General features: G+C 55.4%; 1 protein-coding gene across 1 annotated transcript; it reads left to right on the top strand.

Moving 5' to 3' along the window:
* The first annotated feature begins 6,949 nt into the window (after positions 1-6,949).
* ZNF629 (zinc finger protein 629) lies at positions 6,950-13,267 on the top strand. Its single transcript, XM_029219492.1, has 2 exons — positions 6,950-7,102; positions 7,257-13,267. Exons 1-2 carry the CDS (start codon positions 7,030-7,032, stop codon positions 9,788-9,790), a joined length of 2,607 nt encoding a protein of 868 aa, XP_029075325.1. The 5' UTR covers positions 6,950-7,029; the 3' UTR covers positions 9,791-13,267.
* Positions 13,268-14,046: the final 779 nt, after the last annotated feature.

Here is a 14,046-nt window from a genome sequence, read left to right as displayed (position 1 = left end):
AACTCTTTCCAGGTACTTATGCAAACTCCCCAGAATAGTCAAGATATACACAAAAGTTATTCACAGAGTCGGACTCTTGCGGTTGGAGAACATCTGAGCGACCATGTCATTTTGCAGAGGTGGTAACTGAGGCCCTGAAAGCTTAGCGACTAGAGTTAGTTCAGATCATACCTTAATGCAAATATTTGGTTTCAAAACAGTATACAAAGATTTCATTTCTCTTCATTTGTATTATATATATATAATATACACATATATATATAATATACACATTTACTTAATATATAAGTTAATTTTATTTATACAATGATATATGTGGTCTTCAGTAGCTTAATCAAAGTTATTTTAACTTTATAAAAATAGAAAAGTTCCGTAATTTCCAAAAATTAAAAAAACAAACAAACCATCTCTGTTGAGGATGAGGACCATGGAGTCATTCTGAGGGCAAACACTGCAGTGCCTTTGGGGAGACCCATGGGCACCAGATGGGTGGGGAGAAGTAAAGGACACTGGAAGCAGGACAGCTGGCTGGAAAGTCACTGTGGTAATTCAGGAATGAGAACCAGGGGGCTGCAGTGGCCTGGGGCAGGCGGATGGAAGAGCTGGATGGACTCAGCAGGGGTGCCATAGGCCTGAGGACCTACTGGCTAAGGGGTACAGAAGATGGACCCCCCCAGGCTTGGTATCGTGTAGGGAAAAGGAGCCGGTGAATCTGGGATGAGGGCGAAGTGGACGGGTCTGTTCGGCAGATGGAGAGAAAGAGCTAAGGCTTTGAGGATGGGGCAGAGCTGGGCAGCTAACAGCTAAGGATTTGGAACTGACCACATGCAACAGGAGATTTCTGAGGAAGAGAATGTAAAGGAAGGACTTGGTTCTGAGCTCAGGGGACACGGTGGTCAGGAGGCACCAGGAGGGAAGGACTTGTTGTGACAAAGCCTTAGGAGCCACCGTTGGCACTTGAGCAGTTCCTGAGTCTGGAATCTCAGACTCTCAGAGGTGGAAGGGACCTCCAGGTCCCCAGACCCAGCTCTTGTCCCGCATTTGTGAACCACGTTCCTGAATAGCAGCTCCCAATGTTCCCTGTGGGCATGCACATCTCCGCGGAAGAAGGCCCCATCCGTTCCTGGTGGCAGCATCTGGCAGCCTTTCTGCCTGTGGTTAGACAGCTGTCCTGGTGACAAGGTGCTTGGGGTGGTGAGGTGAGTGGCTTCCTCCAGCTTCACCTTCCCAGTCCTTGCATCCTGCCCTGAGAACGTCCCCATCCATACAGCGGGGGATTGGAGTGTCTAGTCGTGGCCCCAAGTCCTCCCAGATTACTCAGGACATTACCCAGATTTCCAGACTCCTGGCTCTCCTGCCCACCAGGCTGAGGGCTGTGCCCTCTGATGAGGAAGACTGAGGCAGACGTGGCTAGAGTTGGTCAGCTCCAAATTCTTGCATCATCTCATTTAACCCTCCTGTCCCTTGGAAACCAAGGCTCATCCTCTTTCCAAAGAAGAGGAAGTTAAATCTCCAAGAGGCAAAGTGACTTGCCCAAGATCATACTGGCAGTGAGGATGGAGCAGGGTTTGGATCAGGATCTACCTCCAGGACCTCACTGCTCTCAAAGCAACCTGGGCCTCGGGGCACAAGGCCCTGTATTAAGGGGCCATGTGGGAGGCTCGTGAGCTGTGACCAAGAAGAACATGGCGGTGGGTTGTCCATGAAAGGCAGGGAGTCAATCCAATCCTCATCCTTCCAGGAATTCCCCTGCCAGGAGGGTCTCTTTCACGGCCACTGTGCCAGCTGACTATAGGCAACAGGACAGCACACTGTCGTCTATAGTCAGAGCGCCCTTTGCCGCCCTAGAAGCAGGACAGGAAACTTTCTGGAAAATGGCTTGGCCCATCCGGAGTGCCCTGCCCTTCCCAATTCCTCTCTCCAGCTTGTGGAGCAAGATGAGGAGAGAATGGCGGGGCTGAGAGGCTTACCCTGTGGTCCCAGAAACACACGCACACACACACACACACACACACACACACACACACACACACGCAGCCAACCTGAGCCCTGATGGTTCTGAAGTCAGCATGCCTGGGTTTGAATCCATCTCTGTCACTAGTAAGCTGTGTACAAGTGACTTACTCTATCCTCAAATAATAATAATATTGGTTTCATGAGTTGTTTTGAAGGTTCATGGAGTTACTACATGTAAACCCTTGGAACAGTGCCCAGCATGTAGTGAGTAATCAAAGGAACTACGTCAGCAGACATCATCCTATTTATTACTCTGAACCTGGTAGACACAGATCAAGGGGTACAGAATCAATAGCTACAGTTAAGTGGGTGCTGGAGCATCAACAGTGAAAGATGATTAACATACTGAAACCACCTTTCAGCCTCACGGTTGGGGAATACAAGAGGAGTGACAAGGATTGTGACAAACTGGAAAGCCCGTGCCCCTCTAAAGAAGGAAGCTACCGCCCAGCCAGTTGTTGCCATGTGAAAATTTGGGTGATGTTGCCACATCTTTGGATTTTCCAAAATTTGAATTATGTGAAATGTACCAATTTTTAAATGTGGCAATTAATTCAGTTTTTAAAAAACCCCAAAACCTTGTAGGCCAAATTCAACTCTTCTGTGAGCCTCCAGGGTACAGCTTTCCTGTCGACTTACTGCCCCACGGCCAGGTCAGGCTTTTGCAGCCCTGGGAGGGCAGAAGAGAGCCTTGAGGGCCGGATCTGCCCACAAGCCTCTCTGATCCCAAGTCGGCCTCCTTCTCACCTGTCCCTCAGAGCAAAGGGGAGAGTGGGGATGTCTGGGAATGAATGTGATTGTGCAGTGGAGGCTCTGCCCAACTCTACCCCATCTGTCCAGCCTAGGGATTAATCCAGAAACAGATGGGAGAGGCAGAAGGATGACTTCATTCCACACACTGAGCACCTACTACCTGCCATTACTGTTCTAGGTGCAGTGGAGACAGCAGTGATTACAAGAGGCCAGGCCCCTGCCCTGATGGAGCAGATCTTAACCCCTGTGTGTGCGGGAGGGGAGGGCAGTGCCAGAGGTGATGCGTGCTTCGAGAAACAGAGCAGGGGAAGGGGGGCCAGGAGGAGCAAAGGCCCTGAGGCTTGACTGAGGTGTCAAAGGTGACAGAAGCCAAGGATAAGATGGAGATATGCCTGCTAGGGAAGGTGGAAGGAGACAGCTCTGATAAGGAGCAGAGGCAGGGCCAGCAGGGCCTCTTCTGCTGGTCACACTCTCTAAACCGCATATGTAGGCCCAGAGGAGTTGCCTCCCCTTAGCAATTTCTGACAGCTTGTTCCTCCCCTCACTCCCTCACATCTCTGGACAGATAGCCCTTTTCACATTCTCTTTGTGAATGTGATGTGTAATTCCTTTGTGTTTATCACACACACACAAACACACACAATCAAACCTCTTGAGTTCTTGAGGGTAGAAAGCCCAATTTTTGTTCAGCTCCGAGGTCTCCCTGCCGTTATGTTCCCCACAGTGCCCAGAAATAATAGGCTTTCATATACCAATGTGTTAAACTGAAATAATGGCATGGCTTAAGCACGTTCCCTCACTTCTCACACCTTAGTTTCCTCTCCTGTAAAATGGGGATAATCACTGATTGTGATGAGGAGGAAAAGAGAAAAAGGCTATAAAAATTGGGGGCCTAGATAACCTGGACTTGAGGCCACCAGGGTTTTTCTCTTGCTCTGAGTTGGGTGCCCCTGGAGCTACTGGGAAACATTCTTGCCCTCCTCCCTCCTGCCACCACGGGGCCTCAGTTTCCTCCTCTGAGGGGAGCTAACTGGGGAAGAGGGGCCAGCACACACTTCCCAGTGAGGCTGGGGCTAGGGACACAGGCTGCCACAAATCTCTCGTGGCTGCGCTGGTCCCCTCAGCCCAAATGCTTGTTGCTGTGACTACTTATTTCACCTAAGCCATTTTTGGTCTGTAGGATGTTCCGTCTCCAGGTCTGTCCTGCCAGCCCTGGCTCCCACCCCACAATCCAGGCATCCAGGACCCATGCCTGGGTCTGAGTCCCAACAAAGGCAGGCCCCGGAGACCAGCAGCCAACAAATCTGAGATAGGGCTTTCTGGGAGCGGCAGGCGGAGCCCCTGTGAAATGGAGGGTGGCCATAAATCCGGAGGCCCTCACTGGTATCTGGGTTCCCCCGAGAACTGGCTTCCACTGGAGACGGAGAGAGGGGCGTCGTCTCAGCCACCTCCCTGCTTCCCGTCCTCTTTTTCTCCCAGGCTGTGGGAGGCAAAGGGTTAAATCCCATAGAGCTGATGCTCTGACTCCAGGCTAGAGGGGCCCGGGAAGCTGGGGTCACTTCCTGCTCCGTCCCAGTCACCCTGAACTGGTCCCCGGGTCCTCAGCCTGGGATCACCCCTTGAGAAGGACCCCAGAGTCCTCGGCATCTAGCCCGCCCCCCGAGGCAGGGCATTCAAGGGGTTAAGTCCCCTGGGGCTGGATTCTGCCTTCCGGCCTTTCCCAGACCCCAGAGCCGTGAGTTGGGGGCGCCTGGGTTCCCGGGGGGTTGGCCCGGAGGGCCCGGGACGGCCGCCGGGGAACAATGGGGCGCGAGAGGCAGGGGCCGGGCGCGGGACTGAGCCCCCTCCCCCGCCCCCGGGCCGCCCGGGTTAGGGGTGGGGGCCGGGAAGGGGCCGTGAGGGCCGAGGATTCTGGGAAGAGCGCGAGGGTCTGGCTGTGGGGGAGGGGAGGGCGTGAGCATTCTGGGAAGAGGGAATTCGGCCTGGCGGGCCGGGCCGGGGGCCGGGGCGCCGCGGGAGAGCCGGGAATCCTGGGTGCCCCGGGCGGAGGAGGGGAGGATGCCAGGCTCGGGGTTGGGAGCCAGAAGGAGGGCCGTGGGGACCGGCTGGAGCAGAAGTCCAGGGTCCGGGCTGGTGTGGGCGTCGGGGGGCCGGGGCCAGGGTGGCTGTATTCCCGCGGCTGCCTCCATGTCAGGGTCACCCTGGGCCGCTCTCCACACCTCTCTGTGAGGCAGCCTCCTCCTCTCCTTCCCTCCCTCCCTCCCTCCGCAGTGGGGCTGGCCTGAGGTCGAGGCCGCTGCAGGCCCAAGCACTTCTTGCCTCCCTCGTTCTCCCCACTTTGATACTCCATGTCGGCCTTGTCATTAACCCCTTCCCTTCTACCCTGGATCGCTGAGTTTGAATTTCTCGAGAGACGATCATGGTACATAAATTCTTACCTGTCCTCAGCAAACACAGCAGGCCTCTTCAACATAGTCAGGCAGCCCCCAGCTTGGCAGAAGTCCCTGCTTCCACCTTCCCAAAGACACTTACAGATGGGGGTGGGGGATTCTCATAGCCTAAGGAGCTGCGGAGATGAAGAAGTTCATTTACTTCCTAACATCAAAGTCCTCTCTCTCCTACTGCTGTTTGGCAGGCTTCAGCTAGCTCCTGCTTCACTTTGGTCACCACCCTGCTGCCTTCTCACAAGTCCTTGCACCACCGCCCCCATACACACAGTGGTCATCCCACATGGCCACTCAAAGCCCAGGCCCTCCCCAGGGTCTCTCTTGGGAGTTCTCCTCCTAGCACTTAGCTCCTGTGGCCCTGTTCCCTCATCATGGAATCATATGACTGTCTCTGGAGTGACAGCTGCCTGTGTTTTACTCTGAACTCCTGCTCCTCTGCTGCCATCCCCTTTAAAGGCATTGGACCAAACAGGTTTTCTAGGAGCAAGGGGCATCTCATTCATTCATCTTTCGTTCATTCAAAATTTATTGAGCACCTATTACGTGTTAGGGATGGGATACAGCAGTAACGAAAGAGAAGATGGATTAGAGGAAGGGGTACCAGGATGGGAGTGGTAGTGGAAGCCTTCAGTGGGGAGTACTCTGTTTCGAGTTCACAGCTACAGATTGTCGGGATCCAACCTCTCCTTTTACAGCCAGGGAAACCTCTTGATCCCAGGAATTTCTCCATCCGGTTCCCATGGCCAGCAGGCTCTGTCTGAGCTTCTTTCCCCAGCTGCCCACGTTTATGAGTTTCACATGACTTTCAAGGTCACTTCCCTCTCTTAGAGGCTGGGACAAGCCAGACACAGAGCTTTGCATATCTGGTCTTAGCTCTGCCACTTCCCAGCCTGTGACCTTGGAGAAATCTCCCTGGGCATTGATTTCCTAATCTGGAAAATGGACAGCCTGATTCCTGGGTCTCCTCACAGGACTGTGGGGAGGATGGGGTGCGACAATGAGGACAGCACAGCGGGCACTGTGTCAGCTAGCTGTCAGCTGCCAGGTGATCTCCACACACTCATCCCGCCTCTCTTTTCCTTTCCAATTCCCTCCAAGGTAGTTCCTGCAGAAGCCCCCGATGGCTTTAAACTGCCCCCTCTCCCTACCTCTGGCCCGAGCTTCGACCGTCTTTCTGTGCTTGGATAAGGGGAAAGTGCCCCAGTCTTTTGGAGGGCCCTGTCCCCTCAGGGAAATCAGGGTGGTTACTTTCTTTTTTTAACTCTTTAAGTGTTCCAGGCAGTCTTGGTTGTCTATGGGGTTCATAAGGAAAGTTTATTGGTCCCAATTAGCAGCCCCATTAAGGAGGAAAATTAGAGTCTTTAATGAACTTCCTCTGATTAGCAAAATAACAGGTTTCCCAGCCTCTGGGCATCAGAGGGGTAGGGTGAGAGCCTGCTTCCCCTGTGGGTGTCAGATAATACCTCTCCAGCCCCCAGTGTGGGTTCAAAGGGTTATGACTGATGAGCTTTTAATTACACTCTTAAATTCACCTACTTGCTTAGTTGTGATCTTAAGATCTGGAGCAGGAATCTGGCCTGCGGGGGCGGGTTGGGGGGAGGGGGGTGGGCGCGGTGAGAACTGATGCCCAGAAAAATGGGGAGGTAGGAGACTGCAGTTCAGATCAGGAGAAATAGGGGCTGGGGGGTGGGCAGGTGGGGGAGTGGGGCTGGGGGAGTAAAGGAAGGCAGGAGGTCAGCTCCCATGGTGTGCTCTCTCCCCTCCCCTCCCCTCCCCAGGGTCCCTGGAGCACTGGGCAGTCCTGAGTTCTGGGATGGAGCCCGAGGCAGCGCTGTGGGGCCCTGATCTGCAGGGTCCTGAGCTGAGCCCCGACGATGCTCATCGAGGTGAGGGACACAAGAAGGGACTGCGGTCCTGACAAGACAGTAGCCCCAGTTCAGGGAGGGGCGCAGACTCTGGGGGAAACCCAGGGGAGGGAAGTGATGCTCGGCCCGTGTTCTGAAAGGAAATGGGGGCTGGAGACTCCCTTTCTCTCTGTAGGTGCCGACAGTGGGAACGAAGAGGAGAGCCCTCAGCAGGAAAGTTCTGGGGAGGAGGTCATCTTGGGAGATCCAACTCAGAGTCCAGAATTCAAGGACCCACCAGAGATGCCCCTGGAGACACCCTCCCAGGATCCCTCAGTCCCACAGGACCCCCCGGCCCCGCTGGGTCACTCCAGCCCCTCAGACCACCAGACCCCTCTGGACCCCCCAACCCCCGAGGTAGTCCCGACCCCGTCTGACTGGACCAAGGCCTGTGAGGCCAGTTGGCAGTGGGGGACTCTGACCACCTGGAACAGCCCCCCGGTGGTCCCGGCCAACGAGCCCAGCCTGCGGGAGCTGGTGCAAGGCCGCCCTTCCGGGGCCGAGAAGCCCTACATCTGCAACGAGTGCGGCAAGAGCTTCAGCCAGTGGTCCAAGCTGCTGCGGCACCAGCGCATCCACACAGGCGAGCGGCCCAACACCTGCTCCGAGTGCGGCAAGAGCTTCACGCAGAGCTCACACCTGGTGCAGCACCAGCGCACGCACACGGGCGAGAAGCCCTACAAGTGCCCCGACTGCGGCAAGTGCTTCAGCTGGAGCTCCAACCTGGTGCAGCACCAGCGCACGCACACGGGCGAGAAGCCCTACAAGTGCACCGAGTGTGAGAAGGCCTTCACCCAGAGCACCAACCTCATCAAGCACCAGCGCTCTCACACGGGCGAGAAGCCGTACAAGTGCGGCGAGTGCCGGCGGGCTTTCTACCGCAGCTCGGACCTCATCCAGCACCAGGCCACCCACACGGGCGAGAAGCCCTACAAGTGCCCCGAGTGCGGCAAGCGCTTCGGCCAGAACCACAACCTCCTCAAGCACCAGAAGATCCACGCCGGCGAGAAGCCGTACCGCTGCACCGAGTGCGGCAAGAGCTTCATCCAGAGCTCGGAGCTGACCCAGCACCAGCGCACGCACACCGGAGAGAAGCCCTACGAGTGCCTGGAGTGCGGCAAGAGCTTCGGCCACAGCTCCACCCTCATCAAGCACCAGCGGACTCACCTGCGCGAGGACCCGTTCAAGTGCCCGGTGTGCGGCAAGACCTTCACGCTGAGCGCCACGCTGCTGCGGCACCAGCGCACACACACGGGCGAGCGGCCCTACAAGTGCCCCGAGTGCGGCAAGAGCTTCAGCGTCAGCTCCAACCTCATCAATCACCAGCGCATCCACCGCGGCGAGCGGCCCTACATCTGTGCCGACTGCGGCAAGAGCTTCATCATGAGCTCCACCCTCATCCGCCACCAGCGCATCCACACCGGCGAGAAGCCCTACAAGTGCTCCGATTGCGGCAAGAGCTTCATCCGCAGCTCCCACCTCATCCAGCACCGGCGCACGCACACGGGCGAGAAGCCCTACAAGTGCCCCGAGTGCGGCAAGAGCTTCAGCCAGAGCTCGAACCTCATTACGCACGTGCGCACCCACATGGATGAGAACCTCTTCGTGTGCTCCGACTGCGGGAAGGCCTTCTTGGAGGCGCACGAGCTGGAGCAGCATCGAGTGATCCATGAAAGGGGCAAGACCCCCGCCCGAAGAGCTCAGGGCGACAGCCTCCTGGGGCTCGGGGACCCTGCCCTGCTGACCCCACCCCCTGGAGCCAAACCACACAAGTGTCTCGTCTGCGGAAAGGGGTTCAATGACGAGGGCATTTTCATGCAGCATCAGAGGATCCATATTGGAGAAAACCCCTACAAAAATTCAGATGGCCTCCCTGCACACTCCACCCCCAAGCCGCCTCAGTTTCGACCCCCCAGGCTCCCTTTTGGAGGAAATTCCTATCCAGGTGCAGCGGAGGGCAGAGCTGACCCCCCAGGACAGCCCTTTAAAATGCCTGATGGGCAGGAGAGCTTCAGCCAAAGGCTGGGTCTGCTGTCCTCCAAGTCCTACATCTGTTCCCACTGTGGAGAAAGCTTTTTGGATCGCGCTGTCCTCCTTCAACATCAGCTCACCCACGGCAATGAAAAGCCCTTTCTCTTTCCTGATTATAGGATTGGCCTAGGGGAAGGGGCAGGGCCCAGTCCCTTCCTAAGTGGAAAGCCCTTTAAATGCCCCGAATGCAAAAAAAGCTTTGGCCTCAGCTCCGAGCTGCTGCTGCACCAGAAAGTCCACGCCGGTGGGAAACCCCAGAAGAGTCCGGAGCTGGGGAAGAGCTCTTCGGTCCTCCTGGAGCACCTCAGGAGCCCACTGGGGGCCAGACCCTACAGCTGCTCAGATTGTGGGGCCTCCTTCCTCGATCGCCTAGCCCTCATCCGGCACCAGGAGACCCATACCCAAGAAAAGTCCCCCAAACCTGAGGACCCCCACCCAGAGCCAGCCACCCTGTCCACAGGCCAGGAAAATGAGGAGGAAGCCCCCATCCCCACAGAGAGCAGCAGCCACGTGGAAGGGGGAAGCCCCAAAACCCTTTCGGAAGAAAAGCCCTATTTGTGCCCCGAGTGTGGAGACGGCTTCACAGAAGTCGCAGCCCTCCTCCTCCATAGGAGCTGCCACCCAGGGGTCACCCTGTGAAATGGGTCTGGAGACCAGGGGCCTCTCTCTCCTGAGAGGAACACTGGATCTCCCCAAAAATTATGTGGGGAAAGGAGGAAAACTCTTTCAGATTGTAGCGAGGCAGAGGACAAAGAATGGTGGGTAAAAAAAGTGCTTTTACATCAGTGATGAGAAACCCTTTAAAATTGTTGGTGGGAACCACTTATAAGGCAGTAGAGAAAAACTGTTGGGTTAGAAACCCTATAAATACGTAGGAAAAAAAAGCCCTTTAAGTCTGTAGCAGAAAAACCCTATAAACCATAGTGGATAAAAGCCCTATTAATTGTAGGAAGAGGTCCCAATATGTCTCTAGACAACTCTATAAAACTGTATTGAAATCCTTGTGAAACTATAGGGTCAGGGAAGTGCAGGGAATATGACAATGGCGTTGACTTGGGAGGAGTGACCCTTAGAAGGTGTAGAAGAACCTCCCATGAACTTGCTCCTCCCATGAACTTGCATTCTCTCCCCTTGGAGTATGGGAGGGAACCTCTCTCCCAGAGCCGTGGACAATTACACTGAGGAAACTGCTCGTCTGGGGAGGAGCGCGGGAATGGGGTGGAACCAGAAAAGGAAGAAAACAGAGGAGAAAAATAAGTGATGAGGAGCCCTCAGATCCACAGAGGAGAAATGACCCAGGAACTAGGAAAAGAAGGTGTAGCTCAGGACACTGGGGGTTTCTTGGGGTACGAGGGCAGTCTTAGATGATTGCGTGTGTGAAAGGAAGAGGCCCATGGAATTCCTGATCAGAAAGAACCCAAAAATGGGGAAGGAAAAAAAAATCCAGCCTTTTTAAAGGCTGAAGTTTGGGGTGCATAAAAGCTTTAAGTATAAGGAGACCACAAAAATTAGGGAGGAAGAGTAGGGGGTTGGTTATAGTGCTTTGAGGAAAGCAGACCAAGGTGGAGAAACTGTTCCGATGGAACCCAACAAACTCCAGGCTGCCCAGTCTTCCCGTCTCCAGGAGCTTGTTAAACTACAAGTACAAGCAGATCCCAGCTCAGGCCATGAGGGTTCCCCCCACCCCCAAAGCAGGTAGGACTCCCCTCTCCCCAGCCCAGCTGGGGACGTCTACTCTCAGAGGCCTCCAGGGATGGAGGGTCCCTCCTGCCACGTTCTCAGGTCTCACTGTCAGGAGGCTTCTCCTGAAATCTAACTGCCACCAGTCCTGCTGCAGTGGCAGCCCATTTCCTCAGATTCTGTCCTCAGTCAGAGAGGGAGAACCGCTGCTAGTCGACCTCCAAAGAATAAAGCCCTTCAGAGACTCAAGGCCTGTGTGTGGTTAAATCCTCCCCAGACTTCTCCAAGTCAAGAGAGCTATGTGTGGGCTCTCTGTGGCAACGAGGGACAGCAAGTTGACAGAATAGAGAGCTTTGATTAGCCAGCAACCTGATTTTAAACCTCACTCTTTCATCTGAGCTGTTAGCAAGGCTGCTAGCAGGACAAGCCAGCCCGCACACTGTGATGGGTGTCCAAACGCCCCACAGACTGGACCGTGGGTCCCTGAAGAGTATATATGGAGACCTGACCACCTGACCACCTCACCCTGGTACCTGGAGCCCTCTGAGGTTGTTAACAACCCAGCCCGACTGTGGGCTTGCAAAGGGACAGATTCCACCCACTTGGCTCCTTTCCTCCTTAGCCAGAAACCTTCAGAGGGAAATGGAAGGATGAGAAACGCACTCCCTGGCCAGGCTTGTCTCCAGTCCTCACACACCACACACAGTGACATACTTTCATTAACCCAGCCAAACCCGCTCACATGACTGGGAGTGTGTGGCAGGGGAAACAGACTGTTTTCTTCTAAAATGGTTGGAGAGAGAAAACTCTTGAAACATCTGTAACAAGAACCCCATCCCCTAACCCTAGAGACCCTTAAAGAAGGAGAGGACTCCGTCCAGTGCTGGGTTCAATGGAAGTGCCCACTGACCCCACGCTGGCCCCTGTAACGCACTGTGGTCCTGAAGTAAGAGGACTGAGATGCCAGGTGAGGAGTCACATCCCTGGAGAGGGTGACCCAGCTTCCTACAAACTTGTGGAAGAGACCTCTGATTCCACTACCTAAAAGTTCAAAAGGTGAAAGTCCTTCACCCTTCGTCTATCCTGTTCCCAAAGGGATGACCCTCAAATTCAAAGATCGAAGTCATAGAACGCTGTAGGAGGAAGAAGCGAGGCCTGCTGGGGAGAAGGAAAAGGCAGGCCTTGGATGACTACGGGGAGACCCTTGTTAACATCTGCATAAAGCCCCGCCCCACCCAAGTGCCAGGTCAGAGAGCACCACCAAGAGGGGAGAAGAAGGCTGCCTGCCTCTACTGACAGCATGGACCAAGGGGGTGTCCCTCTGAGACTGAGGAAGAGGAGACGATTCTCCAAGCAGGTTTTTTTCCCTGTAAGATGGCAGCAGAAAGAAACTTCAGTTGTAGAGACAAACCCCTTGTAAAGCTGGAAGCAGATCCTCTCAGAAACAGGTCTGAGGAATCTGTCTCCAGAAGGGTCCTGGAGAGCCCTTGGGGCTCCAGGGTCAGTCCAGGGGAAGATGGTCAGTGTGGTCAAAGGCCGACTGAAGGCCAACTGAGGACTAGAGTGTAGCATATGTAGTAGGGTGCTCGCATGTTGTAGGGTGAGGGCCAGAGGTCTTGGCTCCGGTACTGAATGGATGATGTGGACACGATTAGTTGGGGTCTGGGGTTTCATAGCAAGAAAGGGGGCAGAGTCAGAGACCTTTGGGGCATCACCTGTTCTCTGTTGCCCACCTCCCCAAACTCTTTTAGCTGGGTACTTTCCTCCCAGAGCAAGCTACATCTTGGGAGGAACTAAACAGGGAACAGGCTGGGGGCGGTGGCAGTGTCCAGAGTCCCTCTGACCAGCTCAGGCCAAGGCCCAGGGGTCGTGGCACTTTCCCACCAGAACTGGGTCTGGAAGGCAGAGCGTAGCCAAACCCTCTCGTTCAACTCCACGCAAGCCTGACTCTTAAGAAGTGCCCTCGTGGAGGAGTGCGACACAGGGTCACAGCGTCATTGGTGAAAGCAGAGGGGAGAATAGAAACTGATCTGAGCTTAGGCTGAAACTTGAAACTGCTATGGATATGGAGGTCAGAAGGGAGCATGGGCATGAATCCTGAATGGTGGGGCAACTCGAAACCATCACAACCAAGAGGTGGGTTCCATGGCACCCGCCCCTCAGGTGAGCAGCCCCGACTCCTGTGCCCCCGTGAGGGAAGCCCCACTCACCTGACTTGTCCCCCCTGGAGTGAAGAGAGGCCCCACTTTTGAGTGTTGTGTGTCAATAACAGTGTTGTGTCACTGGTGGTCATGTTGAATAGTTGAAGAGAATAAAGGGAATAAGATTTCCCAGGTGGTTTCTGTCTTCTCTTTCAAGCCTAGAGCAAGCTGAGAGAGCCCGTCCTCTCCCAGGGCAGCTTCCATGTGTAACCTCAAAAGCTCAGTCCAGCCCCAGGCCGCCCTTGCAGCCCTCTTCCCAGAGGCCTAAAATCCCCTTCCAGAGCTTGCTGGTGGGAGCCTGAGGGTTTATGGAATTTTAAAATCTGCCCCCTTGGGAGACAGGGGCAGAAATGTGTTGAGAAGGCGGCAGAGCCAAGCAGCACGACATGCCGACTTCTGGGTGGCAGCCTGGTGACTGGCACTCGCTGGCTCGGGTCCAGCTGTGCTGCCCCAGGGAGGCCTCTTGGGCCCCAACACCTGCACCCTCCCCAGATGGCCACAAGGCAAAGTGCCTAAGATTCTAGTTCCAGAAGCCGGCACCTACCTCCCCTGGTTCGCCTGGGTCCTGGCCCTGGCCCAGCTCTTCCTCTGGACCAGAGCCTCCTAGCCCCCGAGGAGAGGTGGGTGGTGACCTGGCTTGTCATCTCACTCTCAGGATGTAGCCCGTGAGCCCCCAACGTGTGGAGAGGCTGAGGCTAACAGGAGGCAGCCATTTGCCTAAGATGCGAGGGAAACCAGAATGGCCAGGAGCAAGCTCTGCACCCAACCAAGCCTCTCCTCCCCCACCGCTGGGCCTGCCTGGGCCTGGCCTGGGCCCCACACTGTCTGGGCCAGGCAGGGGTTGCTCCGCTGAATCCGCCTTGCAGGCTTGCCTCAGCGCTATCTCCTGAACCTAGACCTGGCCATGGCCCGAGTGGCTGCTTGAGGTCAATACTTGCTCTAACCCGTTGCCTGCCTCTGCCCCAGTATGCCGGGGGCCCCTGCCCCAGCCAGGAAGCTGTCTCCCCACCTTCC

Source organism: Monodon monoceros, unplaced genomic scaffold (assembly GCF_005190385.1).
Source record: "Monodon monoceros isolate NGI ecotype Baffin Bay Population unplaced genomic scaffold, NGI_Narwhal_1 Super_Scaffold_13, whole genome shotgun sequence".
NCBI lineage: Eukaryota > Metazoa > Chordata > Mammalia > Artiodactyla > Monodontidae > Monodon > Monodon monoceros.
Note: the sequence above shows the minus strand (reverse complement) of the source record. Positions and strands in the feature narration are given on the sequence as shown.

Excerpts from the sequence above, each read along its gene's own strand:
- ZNF629 (XM_029219492.1), top strand. The coding sequence starts at position 7,030 with ATGGAGCCCGAGGCAGCGCTGTGGGGCCCTGATCTGCAGGGTCCTGAG. Across the intron at positions 7,103-7,256 it reads CCCCGACGATGCTCATCGAG|GTGCCGACAGTGGGAACGAA; the intron begins GTGAGGGACACA and ends TTCTCTCTGTAG.